The 18022-nt window shown below is 57.6% G+C and overlaps 1 protein-coding gene across 1 annotated transcript in view; it reads right to left on the minus strand.

The window, feature by feature from the left end:
* HTT (huntingtin) overlaps window positions 1-18022 on the minus strand; it is a 95909-nt gene that overhangs the window by 70892 nt on the left and 6995 nt on the right. Inside the window, exons 2-8 of the mRNA XM_054708427.1 lie at window positions 13589-13672; window positions 8048-8168; window positions 6030-6089; window positions 5633-5712; window positions 3299-3437; window positions 2206-2347; window positions 1353-1531 (exon numbers count right to left, since the gene is read on the minus strand). Of these exons, the coding sequence (XP_054564402.1) occupies window positions 1353-1531; window positions 2206-2347; window positions 3299-3437; window positions 5633-5712; window positions 6030-6089; window positions 8048-8168; window positions 13589-13672 (805 nt within the window). The remainder of the gene's footprint in view (window positions 1-1352; window positions 1532-2205; window positions 2348-3298; window positions 3438-5632; window positions 5713-6029; window positions 6090-8047; window positions 8169-13588; window positions 13673-18022) is intronic.

The following is an 18022-nucleotide window of genomic DNA, read 5'->3' on the forward strand; positions in this document are numbered from 1 at the left end:
GTCGCGGCGTCCCCGGCACTGGTGTCCCTTCCTGTGTCTGACGGCTTCGGCTGGAAACGTGTGCCTTCGTTTCTGCCCCTAAAACTGTGTCGCTTCTGCCCGTGAGGCCGGCAGCTTCCGGTGGCCTTCCCAATTCCCTCGAGCCTGTTCACTGTCGTACGAATTCCCGAGGGAAGCGGAGCACGTGCCCAGAGGCAGAGGCAGCTGACGAAGGTCCCGCCGCCGGCTGGCCGGCAGAGGCCTGACTGACACATTTCCGAAGCAAGGACCTCGGTCAGGAGAGCCCCGGGGAAAGAGCTGGCGAGGCCTGGAAAGGCCTATGTCAAATTCTACCAGTGCTGCTGACACGCCCTATCACGTTACCCGGACACGATGAGCTATTCTCAGGAGAGCTGCCCGGTGACATTCGGAGCGGCCAGCTAAGTCTGACTCTCAGGTAAACTAGTAACTCTGCAGTGTGGTCGTGTGCTCTCAGGCAGACTCACCCACACAATGACTCGCATTTTACCTGAAGTTCAAAGTTAACTGCACTCTTTCTACTTGCTGAGTGGGCAGCCTTCCCTTTAACGTCATAAAAGGAAAACAAACGTTCCACAAAGACGGGGGCAGCACAAGCGGCACAGAACAAAACGCTCCAGGGCGGCCCTATGGCTTGCTCTGGTTCTTCGGGGCCTCCATCACTCCAGGTCGCAGGTCTGCAAACTGCAGTCACAGGCAGCCCGCCCGCCCTCTCCGCCCGTGGTCTTAGTGGGCACGCCAGGCCCGCGCATGTGCAGCTGCCTCCGTGCGGCGGCCGCCAGGGAGCAGCGGCCCGTTACAGAGGAGGCGTGCGCCCCTGCACGAGGGCATCGACCGCCTGTGAACAAACTGTCTATAAACTGAGGACTCAGCCGCCCACTGCCCCACCTCGCCTGCCCTCCCGAGTGCTGTCAGCGCCATCGCTGCTTCACATGATTAGGGTTCACAACGTGCCACTATTTAAACCAGTGCTTTGCCCAGCAGTTCAGTCAAAACCCGAATTTATCATGTGTACAGAAGACACAGGACTGCGAGGGGGCTCGAGCAATGTTTACAGCACAGATAAACACGTTTCCTGGCCTGGTTTAGGCACAGGGTCACGGCGCTCTGTGCCAGGCCGGGCTATGAGGGCCTATGTGCCACGCTGTAACCTTAGGAGAGTTACCTGCATTTCTCTCTGAGGTCACAGGGCTGGGGGTCAAGACCTCAGATCTGAGCCAGGGGTTCCGGCTGCAGAGCCAGGGGTCCGGCTGTGCTGCTCCCCTTCCCCGGGAGCTGACTCGCGGGGTGTCAGCCATGGCTGTGCCTGCACTAGAGTGAACCAGGGCTCCTACCTGCACCAGCTGCTCTGTCGACGGGGAGACTTCCATTTCCTTTCGGGTCACCCCAAAGCTGCCTTTCAGGCTGGTGTCCTGGACCTGCTGCTGCAGCAAGGGCACCAAGTACCGCAGAGTGAGCAGCGCTCCAAGGACCAGCAGGGAGGGGTGCTCGCCCTCGACGGGAACCAGCAGCCCTGCAAGGCAGCACAGCTCTGCATCTGGCTCCTGCGGGGCCTCTGGACTCTCTGGCAGCAGAGGCCCCGCAGAGCCCTTCCTGAGCTGCGGGGAGGCCCGCAATGGCACAGACGTCGCCGGGAAAGCATACGTGTGCATCGCATCCCGGGCGAGGTCCGGGGCCTGCCCAGGGGGACCCAGCACCGTGGCTGAGCAAGCAAGGCCTCCACTCCGAGTCTGCTGCATCGGAGCGCCGGGCGTCCTTTCGTACAAACGTCCGCATGCGCCTGCACTTGCCGGTGTTGACTTCAGTTACACGTGTGCGTGCGGGAGAGGCCGTGGGCAGCCACACCGGGCAGAGAACCGCAGGGCCGGAGGGACTCCCTGCACTCAGAGCCACCACGCGGGCTGGGCAGTCTGACTGCACGAGGGCTAGGCAGGAAGGCGGTGGGGTGGCACACGGGCCTGTCCCCCTGCCCTGCTGGCTGGCTGGCCTTGGGCGCCCACGCTTCTGCAGAGGAGCAGCCTTTCCCGCCCCTCACCCCGACCCCCGCGGGCTCGCAGCCGCCCCGACCTAGCTCCCATTTCCCAGTCAGCAGGGCCCCAGGGTCTGCCTGATCTCAACGGTCTGTCTCTAGCAGAGGCGGGAGACACCCCCCCCCCCGCCCCGGGCGCCGCCAGGCCCGTGCCTCACCTAGGAGCACGCTGAGCAGCCAGCTGTAGAAGTACTGCGTCCTCCGCGAGTGCTGGCAGACGCTCACCACGCAGCCCGCCGCCGTCCGCCGCGTGGTGGGGGAGGGGGACTTCAGGTTCGTGATGAAAGCCTTCAGCAGGACCTGTGGCCACGCGCACCCATGGAGAGGAGGACGGCCCCTGAGGCTCACTGTGCGTTTCATAAAACCTAATTCGCTCCAAGGGCCAAGTCACAACAACCCGAGACTCTCCCGGCTGAGTGGAAGCCCCGTTCGGGGCACTCCAGAGCAGCGCACAGGGTCAGCCTAGCTCCTGCCGCAGAGACTGGGGAAGTGGGAGCCTCCGCTCTGGAGAAGCTGCTCCCCCCCCCCCCGGGATTTGAGGACGGGGTCGGGGAATGACACCGTGTCACTACACGCAGTAAAAAAATCGACACCCCACGAGGCCAAAGAGAAAAGAGCGGAGCCAGCTACAGCCACGTCCGGCCTGAGACGGCTCGCACACGTGCTGCCTGCGACGGTCACTAAGAGGCGCCCTTGGGCCTGGCGCGGACAAGCAGGCTGACCTGTGCGGCGCACTCACTGAGCTGAGAGATCAGGGAGCTGGACGCCACTGGACCCCGGAACAACCCAGACGAGCTTCCGGGCAGCGTGAGGAGCCCACCCGCACACCAAGCCCATCTGCTCGGGAGCAGCGCCTTCTAAGCACGCGAGGCTGCACCGGCCCCTCTTCAGCTCTTCGCCCACAGAGCAGTCGGAGGGCAGAGCGGGAAGCAGCCCTCGGTGCCTGGGAAGAGTCTGATGGAAATTTGGGCACGACAGGCCCCGGCGGGTGGTTCGCTGGTGAAGTGTCGGCCTGTACACAAGGCTGCGCGTTCCACCCCCGGGCAGGGCACATTCAAGGATCAACCAATGAATGCATAAGTGGGTGGAGCAACAAATGGGTTTCTCTCTCCCTCCCTCCCTCTCTCTCTAAAATCAATAAATAAAAACTAAAAAATAAATAAATTAGAAGTACTTTCAAATGACTGCCCCAAAGCCCTAACTCCCCACCAGAGTCATTCACAGGTTTGTGACTTGAGGTAAGAATCATACCTTGATTTCATTGTCATTTGCAAAATTGCCAAGCGAAGCCATAATTTTGGGTATAGCTGCAGCCAAGGTCTCCTGAACAGACTCCTCGGGTCTCTTGCTTATCCGAGTCAGGCAAGGCAGGAGGTTTACCAAGTAAGGCCTGCATGTGAGGAAGGAACCTGGATTACTCTACCAGGTCTACTTTAATAAGACACAACCAGTTTAGTGCCTGTTGGAGAAAAGCCAGTTTTTACAGCAAAACAGAACTCAATGGAAAGGGGACAAACCTCAGCTAAAGGAGGGTGAACTGCACATGAAGTTCAAATGTTGGCGGACGCTTACCCTTCACTTCCCCCGTAACCAGAGGACTCTCCAAAGCACATTTAAAAATTATACGCAGCCCAGCTGTGTGGCTCAGGGATAGAGCGTCAACCTATGAACCAGGAGGTCACGGTTCGATTTCCTGTCAGGGCACATGCCCAGGTCGTGGGCTCGATCCCCAGTGTGCAGGAGACAGCTGATCAATGATTCTCTCTCATCATTGATGTTTGTCTCTCTCTGTCTCTGTCTCTCTCTCTCTCTCTCTCCCTCTGAAGTAAATTTTTTAAAAAATTTAATAAAATGAATTTAAAAAATTATTTGCAGTAAATAGTAAGTTATTATAACACTTATTTTAAATTAGAAAATAAGAGGTAATATAAGAAACACCACTTTAGGAGGTGGAGGAAGGTATGGGGAGAGATGGCGATACAAGGAGACTTGACGGGGTGGACACACAATAGTGTACAGACGATGTGCTGTGGAACTGTGCACCTCAAACCTGTATAACTTTGTTAACCAGTGTCACCCCAATACATTCAATCAAAAAGATTGAACTTTCTGAAAAACACAAAATCTCCTGAGGCAGCTCTCTGCAACCGCACAGCTCGCACCAGCCTCTGCTCCGACGGGAGGGCCACTGCCCACTTCCCCAGAGCACCGGACCCGCCGCCTTGGGGGAGTCCCGCCTCCCCGTGCAACCAGCCCCTGTGGCCCCCCTCCCCCACCCCCCTCAGGGCTCAAGCCACACTTCTCCAATAAAGGCCGCCTTGTTCAAGCATAAAGAGAACGCTGCTTAAATAAACACTCAGACAGACAGGAGGGCAACAGAGGCTAAGGAATGAGAATGAAGCTTTCTTGGAAAAGCATTACAAAAAGGGGTACTGCTCAAGCTAAACAGGCCTCAGAGATAAGACCTGGCTCTAGAGAAAGCTGCCGCCATGCCGATGGGCGGACAGACGGACCGACGGACTTGGGGAGTCACAGGCTGAACAAGCCAGGACCTCAGGACCCCGCCAACCTTGGGGAACTCGGCAGCGCCCTCTAGTGCAGGGACAGGCATCAAGCCGTCTGCACCCAGGACCGCCTCGGGGAGCCTGGGCCACATTCCTAAGGAGAGACCCCAGGGAAAACACAAACCAGCCTCAGGAGGGAGAGAAACCGGCTTTTGAAGAAGTAAAATCAGGCCAATGAGTCAGCAGCGTGTGTGGGGCGACGGGGCCGGGGCAGCTCTCCCTGGCTGGTGAGAAGTCTGGATTTATCTGGACAGCTCTGGGGGCTGAGCCACAGTGCGAGGGAGGAAACAACTTGATCCCATCATATCTCAAGGACACTGTGGTTGCTATGTGGAGAATACAACAAGTTTTTCAAAAAGAAAAACAGTAAAAGCAAACGCTTAAATAAAGAGACATTTCCTTAGTACTGTATCTCTGTTAAAGGCAAACACACTGGAATCAATCACTGCTTCCTATTCACAGTGAGGGCCCGGGCCACGCCCCCGTTCCTCAGGGACCTTTTGCCAGTTAAGGAGACAAAGGTGGAGTTAAAAGCTGTGGTCCTTCTTTTGTTTTTAAGATAGAACTGTTCCATTAGTCAAAACTATTTGCAGTTTAACGCCCAGTTTAGTGCCCACATTGGTACCCATGTCCTAGACGCAGGCACAGAGTCCCATAACTCCTGCCGTAAGCACTGGGGTTGGGCTTGACCTCCAACCACTTGGCGAGTCCCTTTCCCGCAGCTGCCGTGCGCGGACACTGTTGTCAGCACGGGACAAGGGGAAGACCCTGCGGGCCGGGGCGCCCACCTCCTACGGGCCTTGAGGGAGGGGAGGGAGAGAGGAACAAGCACACGGATGGGGTGTGCAGGAATGCTCCTGAGAGCAGTGAGAGCGTGAGGAAAACCAGCACACATCAGCCACAACACAGCACACAGGGCCGAGCTCAGGAAGCGACGTGTGAGCTGAGACGTAAGGAACGCGCAGGAGCCGGCCTCCACTGAGACGACAAGGAGGCCGACGATGCCGAGCGTGTAACGCACCTGCATTTCTGAGGCCGGACCAGGTGCGCCAGCTCGGCGAACCTCCACAGGGCAGCGCGCAGGCTCCGGGGAGCGCCGTTCTGCGTGGATTTAATGAGCGGAGTTACATTTTAGGGTCACGGACAGTAGTCACCAAGAGGACTTCACATAACAAAAGCATGTTTTCATTGTTAACTGCTATTTTTAGAGAAAAGGCCATTTGAATGGTTACTTTAGAAATTTTAAGGTCTAGTGAATTTAATTGTAATGATATAAAAGTTAAGTCACCGTTTTAAACACCCAACTCATCTAATAAACAATGAAGAGCAGAAGAAAGTAAAATTATGTCTACTGCTCCAACAGCTCTTCCTTCTAACGCGTTTACTCAGCAGGTGTGAGATGGCGTTTCCCGGCGCACCTTCTTGATCTCCTTGTAGAGCTCGAGCTGCAGCCTCGGGAGGTTGGAGTCCATCAGCGCCTGCAACACAAGGAGACTCGGCTCAGGCAGCAGCCCGCAGCAGCTGAGGAAGCCGAGAGGCAGCTTGCACCTCAGTCAGGGGCAAAGTAAACGTTAAAGGAGGAACGCAGTCACCAAGAAAAAAGCACACATGCACAGGTGATTCACAGACTAAAAACGGAAGCGAATTTAACTTTTATCACAAGCAAACACTACAGAGGAGCACAACTAAACGGCAGATGGTTCCAGTCCATTCCAAAGCTCCGATCTGAAACCCAGACCAGGCAGCAGTGCAGACCCCCCTGCAAGTTCTGTCTTCGTTCACGTGCTCCCTGCCAGGCGATCAGCATTAACCAGCACGGCCTGAGTCAGGGAGCCGGGGCGGTGCACCCGCAAGGTCAGAGCCCCGCTCTGCCGTGAAACACGCGCCCGCTCCCGGTGCAGACCCGCGTCCTCCTGAAGGTCTGGCCCTCCCTTCATGTCCGGATGCACCCAGCCTGTGGCCTAGGGACCCTCTGAGCCCGCAGCCAGCTGGGAGCCATAGGCTCCTCACAGCCAGGCCTGCTCGCCCTCCCAGGGCCCGCCTCCTCCCAGACGCCCCGCTCTCGCTCTCGGCCCTGGCCCCGGCTCCCAGGCAGGCCTCCCTCAGCACAGCTTCTCGTCCGGAATGAGCTCTCCTCTGACGGAGTCAGCAATCTGCCAGAGCCCCTCCTCCTCCCCACGTAAAGCACAAAGCCCTCGACTGACCTCAGCGCCCCCATGCTGGGCGGCACACACCGCGGCACCCTCCTCTGTGAGCCTGCCAGGCTTCCTGGCACTGGAGGCCGGCCCCACGGTGGAAGAGGCCGAGCCTCCTGGCTCACCGCCGGCCCCCGCCTCCAGGAAGCCTCTCTACCCCAGCAGCGACCACCCGGCGGGACTCGGGGTGAGCACTGGCACTAAGTGACTTCTGCCACGCCGCCTCACACGGCACTGGACGGGACTGGAGGGCAGAGCACGTGGCCAGGCTGATCGGGTGCCCAGAGCACTTTGCTACATAAATGAAGAGCGAAATGCGCCCCACCTTCCCGGCAGGGCCCCGTGACAAGGATCCTGCGGAGAAGGGAGCGGAGGCATCTGCTCCTGACCCAACAAGAGCAACGGCTTTTGGAGAAAGTGCCACAACTCTGCCGGAGCCCTGCCTCGTGCTGGAGTCCACAGGGAACCATGTCTCAGTTCGGACACTGCGAGCTCCACGGTGGCTAAAGGACAGCCGCCGGATGGGTTGGGGACCCGGACGCGGAGCAGGGCCGGAGGAGGCACAGGACCGTTTCCGGTGCGTTGAGAATGATGGAAAGGCGCTGGGCCGTGGCAGCAGGAAGCAGAAAAGGCGGCAGCCGACTCAAGCTCTGTGGCCTTGGCCATGAACTCGGCATCAGGAAGCAACCCGGAAGAAGACAGGTGTCCCCTCCTCTCTCCTGACCTCCCTGCCACCAGTGGCTTCCGCTTTCTGGCTCACCTCCTGTCCTGGGCCCCTCCCTGCCCAGCCAACCCGCTGTCAATCAGAGCCGGGCCTGCGAGCAGTACTGCCCTGCCCAGACCCCAGGAGGGCAGAGCGGAGCGAAGGAAGGGAGCTCAGACACCCGAGATGATGCCAGGGCCTTGTGTTCTCCCTGGGATGCGCCCCCAAAGCCACCCAGGAGTCACCATCAGCACCCGCCCGCCCACACCTGCAGGGAGGCCAGGCCGTCCCGCAGGTGCAGCGAGACGCCAGCAGACAGGCAGGCAGACGCCGCCCCCACCTGCTGCAGCCAGTGCGGACGGCCGGGCTGCGCCACTCCAGACAGAAGGCCGCCGGCTACCCCCACTCGGAGAACGCCGTCCCAGGGCCTTCTTTAATTTATGAACTGAATTTATTGGTGACCCGGGTTAATAAAACTCCGCCGGTGTCGGCTGCACAATTCTGTGCATCATGGCGTGTGCTGGCCCCGGCTCCTCACCTTGATGACCTTGTTGAGGCACTCGTCAGCCACCATCCGCACGTCCGACTCCGCGTCGTCACTGCACAGCAGGAACAGCTCCATGGCGATGCCCAGCAGTTTCTGAAATTCTGGAGAATTTCTAAGTGAAAAAAGGAGAGAACGTCACAGCCAAGAAGCGCCTAAGAAGCCACGACAATTACACGTCACGTGGCGTCGGGCGTCCTGTCCGGGATGCTGGAGCACGAAACGAAGGCCGATGTCTGTCGCGTGGACTCTAACTGGGAAACACGGACCACAGTGACGCTAGCCGCTGGGGGACCAGGTGTGGGTACTGGAACTCTGTGCAGCTCCGTAATTCTTCTGTGAATTTAAAACTATTCTAAAATTTTAAAGTTTATTTACAAAACAAAGAGGCTGTATTTGCAAGACAAATCTCATTTCTTAAAGTTTTAATTTAAACGTTTTTGAAAGACTCTGCTTTTTGTGTATTTTAACTCAATTTTTTTTAAAGACACTGCTTGAGCTGGGCTAGCCGGTTTGGCTCAGTGGATAGAGCATCAGCCTTTGGACCAAAGGAAGGGAACCCGGTCAAGAGCACGTACCTCGGTTGCAGGCTCCTCCCCGGCCCGGGCCCTGGTCAGAGCTTCTGCAGGAGGCAACCAATGGATGTGTTTCTCTCACATGGATGTTTCTCTCAGTCTTTCCCTCTCTCCCCCACTCTCCCCAAATAAAAGTCAATGGGAAAATGTCCTCGGGTGAGGATTACAAAACTCACACACAAATGACACTGCTTGGAATACGTGAACCCAGACAGACATCTGCTGTGTCCCAGGCTACTCTGACCTGCAGCATTCTTCTTAATCCTCCCTGAGAACATGCTCAGGGAAGCGAGAGGAGGGGTGGGAGGGGAGAGAGAAAAAGCGAGGGAGGGAGGGAGAGAGCGGGGGGGGGGGGGACATCATGTGAGGAACATCAATGGCTGTCTGGCATGGGTGCCCCAGCCTGGGATGGGACCCTCAGTCCAGGTGTGTGCCCTGACCGGGAACTGAACCAGGGACAGGAGGAGCCTCAGCCCACCGAGTCAGCGCACCATACAGCTCCTCACTCCCTTTGGACCTTGCTTCCCACATGTCCTGCCGAACAGCTGACCCTCACACAGACCACATGTCCAGGGCAGGCTGTCTGGGCCCTGCGCCACTCGCACACTGAGCTCGCGCAGCATCTGTGAGCGACTTCCACACGTGTAACTGAGCACTGTCGGCTGTCGAGGGCCAGTAGGCTAACACAGCCAAGACAGATGCAGTGACGGCCCCGGACACGGACCCGGTGGCCCAGCGCTGGGAGCGCAGCACGCGACAGGACGGCCTGAGCCTCACACAGCCAGGTCGGCGGCTGCCGGCGCACGTCTCATCTCAACCCGGGGTGCTCTGAAATGGAGTGCCCCCACTCTCTCCCCCACAACTCCCACCGACAGCCAGAGAGCCCAGGAGAAAGCAAAGGGACGCCTCAGCAATGGTCAGCAGACAGAAGCAGGACACAAAGCGTGCCCGTGGAGCAGCCGCCTCACCCACGGGCAGTGCAGCGTGAGGAGCAGAGGAGGGAGGGGAGCAGAGGAGGAGGGGAGCAGGGGAGGGAGGGGAGCAGAGGAGGGAGGGGAGCAGAGGAGGGAGGGGAACAGGGGAGGGAGGGGAACAGGGGAGGGAGGGGAACAGGGGAGGGAGGGAGGGGAGCAGGGGAGGGAGGGGAACAGGGGAGGGAGGGAGGGGAGCAGGGGAGGGAGGGAGGGGAGCAGGGGAGGAGGGGAGCAGAGGAGGGAGGGGAGCAGAGGAGGGAGGGGAGCAGAGGAGGGAGGGGAGCAGGGGAGGGAGGGGAGCAGGGGAGGGAGGGGAGCAGGGGAGGAGGGGAGCAGAGGAGGAGGGGAGCAGAGGAGGGAGGGGAGCAGAGGAGGGAGGGGAGCAGAGGAGGGAGGGGAGCAGAGGAGGGAGGGCCCAGGTGAGGGGAGCAGAGGAGGGAGGGGAGCAGAGGAGGGAGGGGAGCAGAGGAGGGAGGGCCCAGGTGAGGGGAGCAGAGGAGGGAGGGGAGCAGAGGAGGGAGGGCCCAGGTGAGGGGAGCAGAGGAGGGAGGGGAGCAGAGGAGGGAGGGCCCAGGTGAGGGGAGCAGAGGAGGGAGGGGTGCAGAGGAGGGAGGGGAGCAGAGGAGGGAGCGGAGCAGAGGAGGGAGGGCCCAGGTGAGGGGAGCAGAGGAGGGAGGGGAGCAGAGGAGGGAGGGGAGCAGAGGAGGGAGGGCCCAGGTGAGGGGAGCAGAGGAGGGAGGGGAGCAGAGGAGGGAGGGCCCAGGTGAGGGGAGCAGAGGAGGGAGGGCCCAGGTGAGGGGAGCAGAGGAGGGAGGGGAGCAGAGGAGGGAGGGAAGCAGAGGAGGGAGGGGAGCAGAGGAGGGAGGGCCCAGGTGAGGGGAGCAGAGGAGGGAGGGGTGCAGAGGAGGGAGGGGAGCAGAGGAGGGAGGGGAGCAGGGGAGGGAGGGGAGCAGAGGAGGAGGGGAGCAGAGGAGGGAGGGGAGCAGAGGAGGGAGGGGAGCAGAGGAGGGAGGGGAGCAGGGGAGGGAGGGGAGCAGAGGAGGAGGGGAGCAGAGGAGGGAGGGGAGCAGAGGAGGGAGGGCCCAGGTGAGGGGAGCAGAGGAGGGAGGGGAGCAGAGGAGGGAGGGCCCAGGTGAGGGGAGCAGAGGAGGGAGGGGTGCAGAGGAGGGAGGGGAGCAGGGGAGGGAGGGGAGCAGAGGAGGGAGGGGAGCAGAGGAGGGCGGGCCCAGGCCCAGGCCTGCTCAGAGCCGCGCTGTCCACAGAGAGACCACGTGAGCTGCATGGATGACTTAGGCTTTCTAAGAGACACCACAGAAACCAAGAGAAACAGCGAAAATTATCTTCAGGCTACATTTCACTTAACCCAATGTATCAAAAATACTATTTCAACATGCTATGAATAAAATATATCACAATCCTTGTTACACCTCAAATCCATCTCCTTAATCCAGCAACCATGGCTGGGGGGGCGGGCCTCTCCTGTCCCAGCAGGGACCTCCCTCGGGGCAGTTTCCCGGCTCCTGAGGTTCCCCACGTCCAGGATTGCTGTTCTTCTGATGCCAGTGCCTCGAAAACCACTGTTACTGATACTTGATCCGTATCAATCGCTTTAGGCAGGAAGGTAAATCCTGTCCATTGACTTACCTTAGCCAGAAGCAAAAATCCTTCATAATTTTTTACCTTAATTTTTAGTATTGTTAATATCTTTTGGTCATAAATATCTGTAAATCATCTTGTATAAAGTTAACTAGCATTCCTTTCTATAAATGCATCTTAATTTTTCAACTCCCCTATTAGTCAGCATTGAGCTTATCTTTAATTTTCTATCGGGATGAACAAACTGCCCTAGACCAATGTCATTACCCACTTGCCTCAGGATGAGACCGGAAGTGAAACCAAGTCAACACAGATGATAGCGTGAAGCGCTGCCTTTGCCAAACTGCCTGTTAGGAAGATGGTGTCCCACTGACGGAGCCCTAAGCAGTGTCGGACGTTTGCCAACGTGGCCAGGGAAACGTGCTCTTACAGGAACGTGCCAAGCCTAAGGGCAGCTGTGGCCAACAACCAACCGCATGTGTGCGTGGTCCTTCGACTGCACTGCGGGGAACGCCATGGCCTGGTGAGGGCACCGCGCGGGCTGCGACGTTGCCAGGGCTGTGGGTGAGCTGGCACACAGCTCTCGCGGGTGTGGGTGGGGATGGCACCGCGGCTCCTGCAGGGGCTCCTGGGAACTGACCACTGAGCTACGGGAGCTGGAGCAGGAACGCAGCTGCAGAGGAGGCGAGCGAAAGGGAAGGGCAGGCGAGGACAAGGGCCCTCAGGAGGTTCACCGGGAGGGGCCAGCGGAAGTGCTTACAGACTTCACCAAGCTCCTCAAACAGCAGGACAGCATGGCCCCGCCTGGCGGGTGTGCTCAGTGGTTGGAACATCAGCCCTGGAACACAGGGGTTGTGGGTCGATCCCAGTCAATAGCACGTGCCTGGCCCTACCTGGTGTAGCTCAATGGATAGAACATCGGCCTGCGGACTGAAGGGTCCCAGGTTCGATTCCAGTCAAGGGCACATGCCCGGGTTGCGGGCTCAATCCCCAGTGAGGGGCATGCAGGAGGCAACTAATCAATGATTCCCTCTCATCACTGATGTTTCTCTCTCTCTCTCCTCCCCCTTCCTCTCTGAAATCAATAAAAATAAAAAAATTAAAAATAAAAAGAGCACGTTCCAGTTGGGGTGAATGTAGGAAGCAACCGGTCACATCGGATGTTTGTCTCTCTCTCCCCGTCCCTTCCACTCTCTCTAAAAAAATCAATGGAAAATATATCCTCAGGTGAGGATTAATAACAACAAAAACAGCTTATAAATAAAAATATAAAATTTTTTCTAAAAACAGAAAACGTATTTTTGTACAGCTGTACAATGTGTTTGTGTTTTAAGCTGCGTGTTATTACAAAGAGCAGCCGCACCACTGGGAGTCTCGCACCCTGAGGGCCACCCACGGGCAGCCCAGTGCCAGAGCGCGGCAAGGGTCTGATCACTGGATCATTGGACAGCCACGGGTTGTTCCAATGACTGAAATAATGTAAAATAGCAAAGAGAAGATGATCTTTAAATGATCAGTTACTTAGTGCCAATTAAACATAAACATGCTGCTCACACAGTCCAGGTACAAAAAGGGGGCAGCCCTGGCCGGTCTGGCTCAGTGGATAGAGCGTCAACCCGCGGGCTGCAGGGTTTGATTCCTGGTCAAGGGCACCACGGCCCTGATGGCAGGCTTGATCCCTGGCACTGGCAGGCAATCAATCGATGTGTCTCTCTCACAGAAATGTCTCTCTCTCTCTGTCTCTCCCCCTCCCTTCCACTCTCTCTTAAAAATATAAATGCAGCCCTAGCTGGTTTGGCTCAGTGGACAGAGCATCGGCCTGCGGACTGAAGGGTCCCGGGTTCCATTCCAGTCAAGGGCACATGCCCGGGTTGCGGGCTCAATCCCCAGTAGGGGGCGTGCAGGAGGCAGCTGGTCAATGATTCTCTCTCATCACTGATGTTTCTCTCTCTCTCCCCTCCCCCTTCATCTCTGAAATCAATAAAAATATATTTTAAAAAATAAATGCAAAACTATTCTCGGGCCCTAACCGGTTTGGCTCAGTGGATAGAGCGTCGGCCTGCAGACTGAAGGGTCCCGGGTTCGATTCCGGTCAAGGGCATGTACCTTGGTTGCGGGCACATCCCCAGTGGGGGGTGTGCAGGAGGCAGCTGATCGATGTTTCTCTCTCATCGATGTTTCTGACTCTCTATCCCTCTCCCTTCTTCTCTGTAAAATATCAATAAAATATATATTTAAAAAAAACAACTATTCTCGGACGAGGATTAACAACAACAAAAAAGGAGGAGGTGCTGCTCATTAGTGTCTGGGAGCAGAAGTCCCGGGACGGGGCCCTTTAAGGCTGAGGCAGGAAGTTACAGGTGAAACCCGTCAAGCTGTTCTTCAATTACCTGAGCGACTGAGCCACTATGTTCTCACAGATGGTCAGGCAATGGCTCACCCGGTCCTTCTTGGTGGCTGAGAGCTCCTTCTTTCTGAAAGAGAGGGAGGGAAGTGTGAGGCTGTGCTGGGTTAGGCGCTCCACCTCCTTCTGCTGTCACCGACGCATCAGGAAGCTCTCGGGGCGACTCGGGAACCACATACTCCGCGCGGGGGCAGAGTGCGGTCAGGGTCAGGGTCGGAGGCGCAGAGGGGCTCAGCCTCCCTTACAGCAACGCCAGGTGATGCTATAATGCACCCTACCTTCCCCAAGTTAGCGGAGAAACTTGGTCCAGGGCATAAATTATAGACAAGGGCGAATCATGTCTATCTCCCCAAACCGCTGGAAACCAGCCGCCTGCGCAGAGCCTTTCCGCACAGCCTCCTCCTAAGCCCTCAGCCAGGAAAGGAGCTGCAACCCCGGGTGCAGACCCGGGAGAGGTGTCCTCAGGGCAGCCCGGGGACAGGAGGGAGGAGCCGCCGGAAGCCGGAAGAAGCAGGCTCAGGGAGCGCCGCCAGAAAAGGCTGTGAGTGTAGGTACCAGTACGGGGTACTAACCAGGAACAACTGAACCAGAACACCACCGGGTTTTTGCGGAGATTCTGTTACTTCAGGGGGCGGGGCGGCTAACGGACAAACACCTGTGACTAAAGCAGCCCCCAGGTTCCCAAAAGTGCGCCTGCGGGACCGGCTCCACACTGTGCGACCCGCGCAGGCAGGGCCGCCAAGGAAGCCCCTCCAGAGGGCCAGTAGGGGCCGGAAGGGACAGACAGGGCTCCGGGCGAGAAGAGCAGGGCCTGGATGAGAAGCCTGGTCCAGGGCAAGCAAGAGGGGCTCCCAGACCGCCGGGGAGGCCCCAGCGCGGGACGGGAGGGCGTGTTTCCGGCCTCGAGGGGGACGGGACTTACGCCAACAAGCTGGAGCGCGGAGTGCTAGTGACCCGCCAGAACCTTCTTCCCGGGGGCGCGTGCCTCCGCTCAGAATCCCATGGCCTTGCCTCCCTGCGGCTAGACAGACCCCGACTCGGTTCCCCCAGCGGAAGCAGGAAAGGAGGTGGCATGTGGGGCGCCGTCTCGCCCGAGTCTCTCCCCTTTTGGCTCCTCCCAGCTGCTGCTGACACAGATGAAGCTTCAAGAAGCTGCAGAGCAGGCGTCCTCAAACCACGGCCCGCGGGCCACATGCGGGTGTTTTGCCGTTTTGTTTTTTTACTTCAAAACAAGATATGTGCAGTGTGCATAGGAATGTGTTCCTAGTTTTTTTTAATCTATAGTCCAGCCCTCCAGCGGTCTGAGGGACAGTGAGCTGGCCCCTGTTTAAGAAGTGTGAGGTCCCCTGCTGCAGAAAAACGGGAGGGAGAGAGCCGGCCGGGCCGGCGTGGCTCCGTGGATGAGCATCGACCTATGAACCAGGAGGTCATCCGTTCGATTCCCGGTCAGGGCACAGGCCCGGGTTGCGGGTTGCGGCGATCCTCAGTGTGGGGCCTGCAGGAGGCAGCCGACCGATGATTCTCTCTCATCACTGATGTTTCTCTCTCCCTCCCTCTCCCTCTCTCTCCCTCTCTCTCTCTCTCTCCCTTACTCTCTATAAAATCCATAAAAATATATTTTTTTAAAAGCTCTATGATAGAAGCAACCCAAATGCCCTTCACCTGGCGGACGGAAAAACAAAACGCTCCGGCCGGACGGCGGAATACTGTGCTGCCTGGCAGGGAGACGGCCCCCGCTCACACACACGGTGAACCTCGGTGCGCCGGGTTCACGGCTCCGCTGGATGCGTCCATTCACCAGCACATGACGTTTGGGAGACAAACTACAGGACAAGAGTGATCAGTAGTTTCCAGGGGCCAAAGCACAGCTGACAGCAAAAACGCATGGGCGTGGGCACGGGCAAGTCCGTGGGTGACAGGATGGTTCCAGTTCTCAACTGTAGGCGTGGTTAATGGCTTTATGCATTTGTCAAATTGCACAGACTGTACACCAAAAAGGGCCCGTTTTGCCACATGGAACTATGCCGCGGTTTTAAAGAGAAAGGAAAGTGCTGTGAGAATGAAGGCTCTCTCCTTTAAGCCACCAATCAGCCTCTCCCAGCAGCTGGTGTAGAGGAAGCTCCTCCCTGACCCTGCCGGCGGCACTGACCGAGGGAGCACTCACTCCGCTGTCCGGCTCCCCTGCGCTGCCGGTTGGGCCGAGTCCCTGTGCAGGGGCTGGACCTCCTTGGACGCGGGGTGTCGGCTAGAGAGGACATGAGAAGTTGTGGGCGTAGAAGAGAGTCTTTATTGCAGCCCCAGGAGCCACTGCTACTAAGGAGCCCTTAGACAAAGCAGTTCTTGCTAACACAGTAGCAAACACAGGAGCCACCCTCCCCACAAAGCAGCCACCAACATAGGAGCCATAGAAAGCAGCCGCACACCAGCTGGTCGTAACACACTTTACACTAACTCAGACAACAGAGTCTTCCTGCCAAATAGTGACCTGTCTCCTGGGGTACAGAAGAGCATGCCGCACAGAGCACAGATTGCCGTGTCCTTGCTTTTGCACCTGCGTATAGAAAATGAGCCTTGAACACCCTGCTTAGGATTCCCACACTCAGAGTGGCCTTGAACATCCGGCGTACATTGAATGATTAGGGTTCCTAACACTTCATTTCCCTAGTTCAGTGGTGGGCAAACTTCGGCTCGTGAGGGGCTTAATCACAAGGAACAACAACAATCACAAGGAACAACAACAGCCTGTAATTATTGGAATCGAGAGTCTAGGTCAGTGGTCGGCAAACTCATTAGTCAACAGAGCGGCAAACCGCGGCTCGCGAGCCGTAGTTTGCTGACCACTGCTCTAGTTTAATGCAGCCATCAAGAAAGTAAAAGAACACTGATGAAGTTAAGCATTTTAGAAAGCAAACGAACACAACCATTACTCTTCAATTTCCAAAGTGAAAATCTGCCCACGGCCTTCAATGAACTGAATTCACACGCCCAGACTCCAGGCTGCACGGGGAGCGGCCCCTCCACGTGGCAGTCTCCGACACGAGGTCTGAAACGGTTCCTGAGGGGCTGGGAACGAGGACAAGGCTGGCAAACACCAAACTAAGTGGACCTCACCATTAGACGGTGGTCAGGATGGAAGTTCATGGCCTGGGGACTCAGCAAAGTCAGAATCTAAGCAGAACCTGCATCCTGTGGCGCCTCCACCTCCAAGCCCAGCTTTCCCAGCTGGAACGAACGAGGCTCAGCAAAAGTGAGGCGGTCGCCAGGTGTCCCGGATGGCTGACCCTGACCAGCTGGCCGTGGCTGCCAGAGCGCAGCCTGGAGATACACTGAGCTCACCTGCATCCAGTAAGAGCCCGCCTTGCTGAAGGGCTGAGTCCGCCATAGGCAGGGAAGGAGTGTCCCCTCAGGTTGCAAAATTAAGTGTTTACGATGCATAAAACGCTCCCTGGACTTGTCGTGACAGCACTTACAACAGCAGCACATGTAGTGACAATGACAGTGCGGGGTGCCCACGTGCACAACTCAGCAGTCAGAGGGTCCCCAGAGGAGGAACAGCCACGGCTTCACACTGTCCCCGGCCTGCTTGCGAGCAGGCCGGCCCGTGGGCATCTCTCCATCTTCTTAGAAGTGACAGATACACATACAAGTTTTCATAACAACGCTGTCTCTCTCCTCACGTGTGAGAAACCAGAAAAATATCGTTAGCAATAAGCAATGCTGCACGGCTCTCAAGGCCCGCCCTGTTCCACGAAGACCTGCGCGCCCTGGTCCATGTGCCAGAACTTGAGCCGGTGAGGCAAACCGACCGCCAGAGACAGAACGTGGCGAGGCCTTCCGCAGCCGGGAACCAGGCCCCTTCCAACCTGGCCTCAGCCACTGCCCACCCTCCATCCTGGGTCAACATTCCCAAAGCTCCCGGAATGGCCCGGAAGTAACGCCCTTGTTTGGTCGTGCGCTTGTGCATTCTATGGTCCCTGCTCAAAATACCTCTTCCCCACCTGATTCTGTCCAATAAATAAACCTGGAGTTCAAAAAACTCGAACGACTCTGTTCCCCCGTGAGACGTAATTCAGTTAAGAAGTGACACATCCAACTGCCTCGCTCCGCACGGAGAGGCAGTGTGGAAGCTGCGGTGGGAAGGCAGCGACAAGCTCTGGGCAGCACCTGGATGCGCAGGTGAGTGCCGGGTGCACAGGGTTAGCAGTCCTGACTGCAGCCACTGCAGGCAAAGCAGTCACTTTACCTTCGCCTTCAGCCCCGCCCACTGTGCGGTGAGCAGTCGGCGGGAAACACACCCCTGGAGGAGGCAGCGACAATCACGCTGAAACCACCAGCGCAGCGCCAATGCCCAGAGGGGAGTCCACCTCCCACCCAAACTCTGAGTGTCCGATTGTGCTACGGCGAAGCATGAAAACTATGG

Source organism: Eptesicus fuscus, chromosome 2 (genome assembly GCF_027574615.1).
Source record: "Eptesicus fuscus isolate TK198812 chromosome 2, DD_ASM_mEF_20220401, whole genome shotgun sequence".
In the NCBI taxonomy this organism is placed as follows: domain Eukaryota; kingdom Metazoa; phylum Chordata; class Mammalia; order Chiroptera; family Vespertilionidae; genus Eptesicus; species Eptesicus fuscus.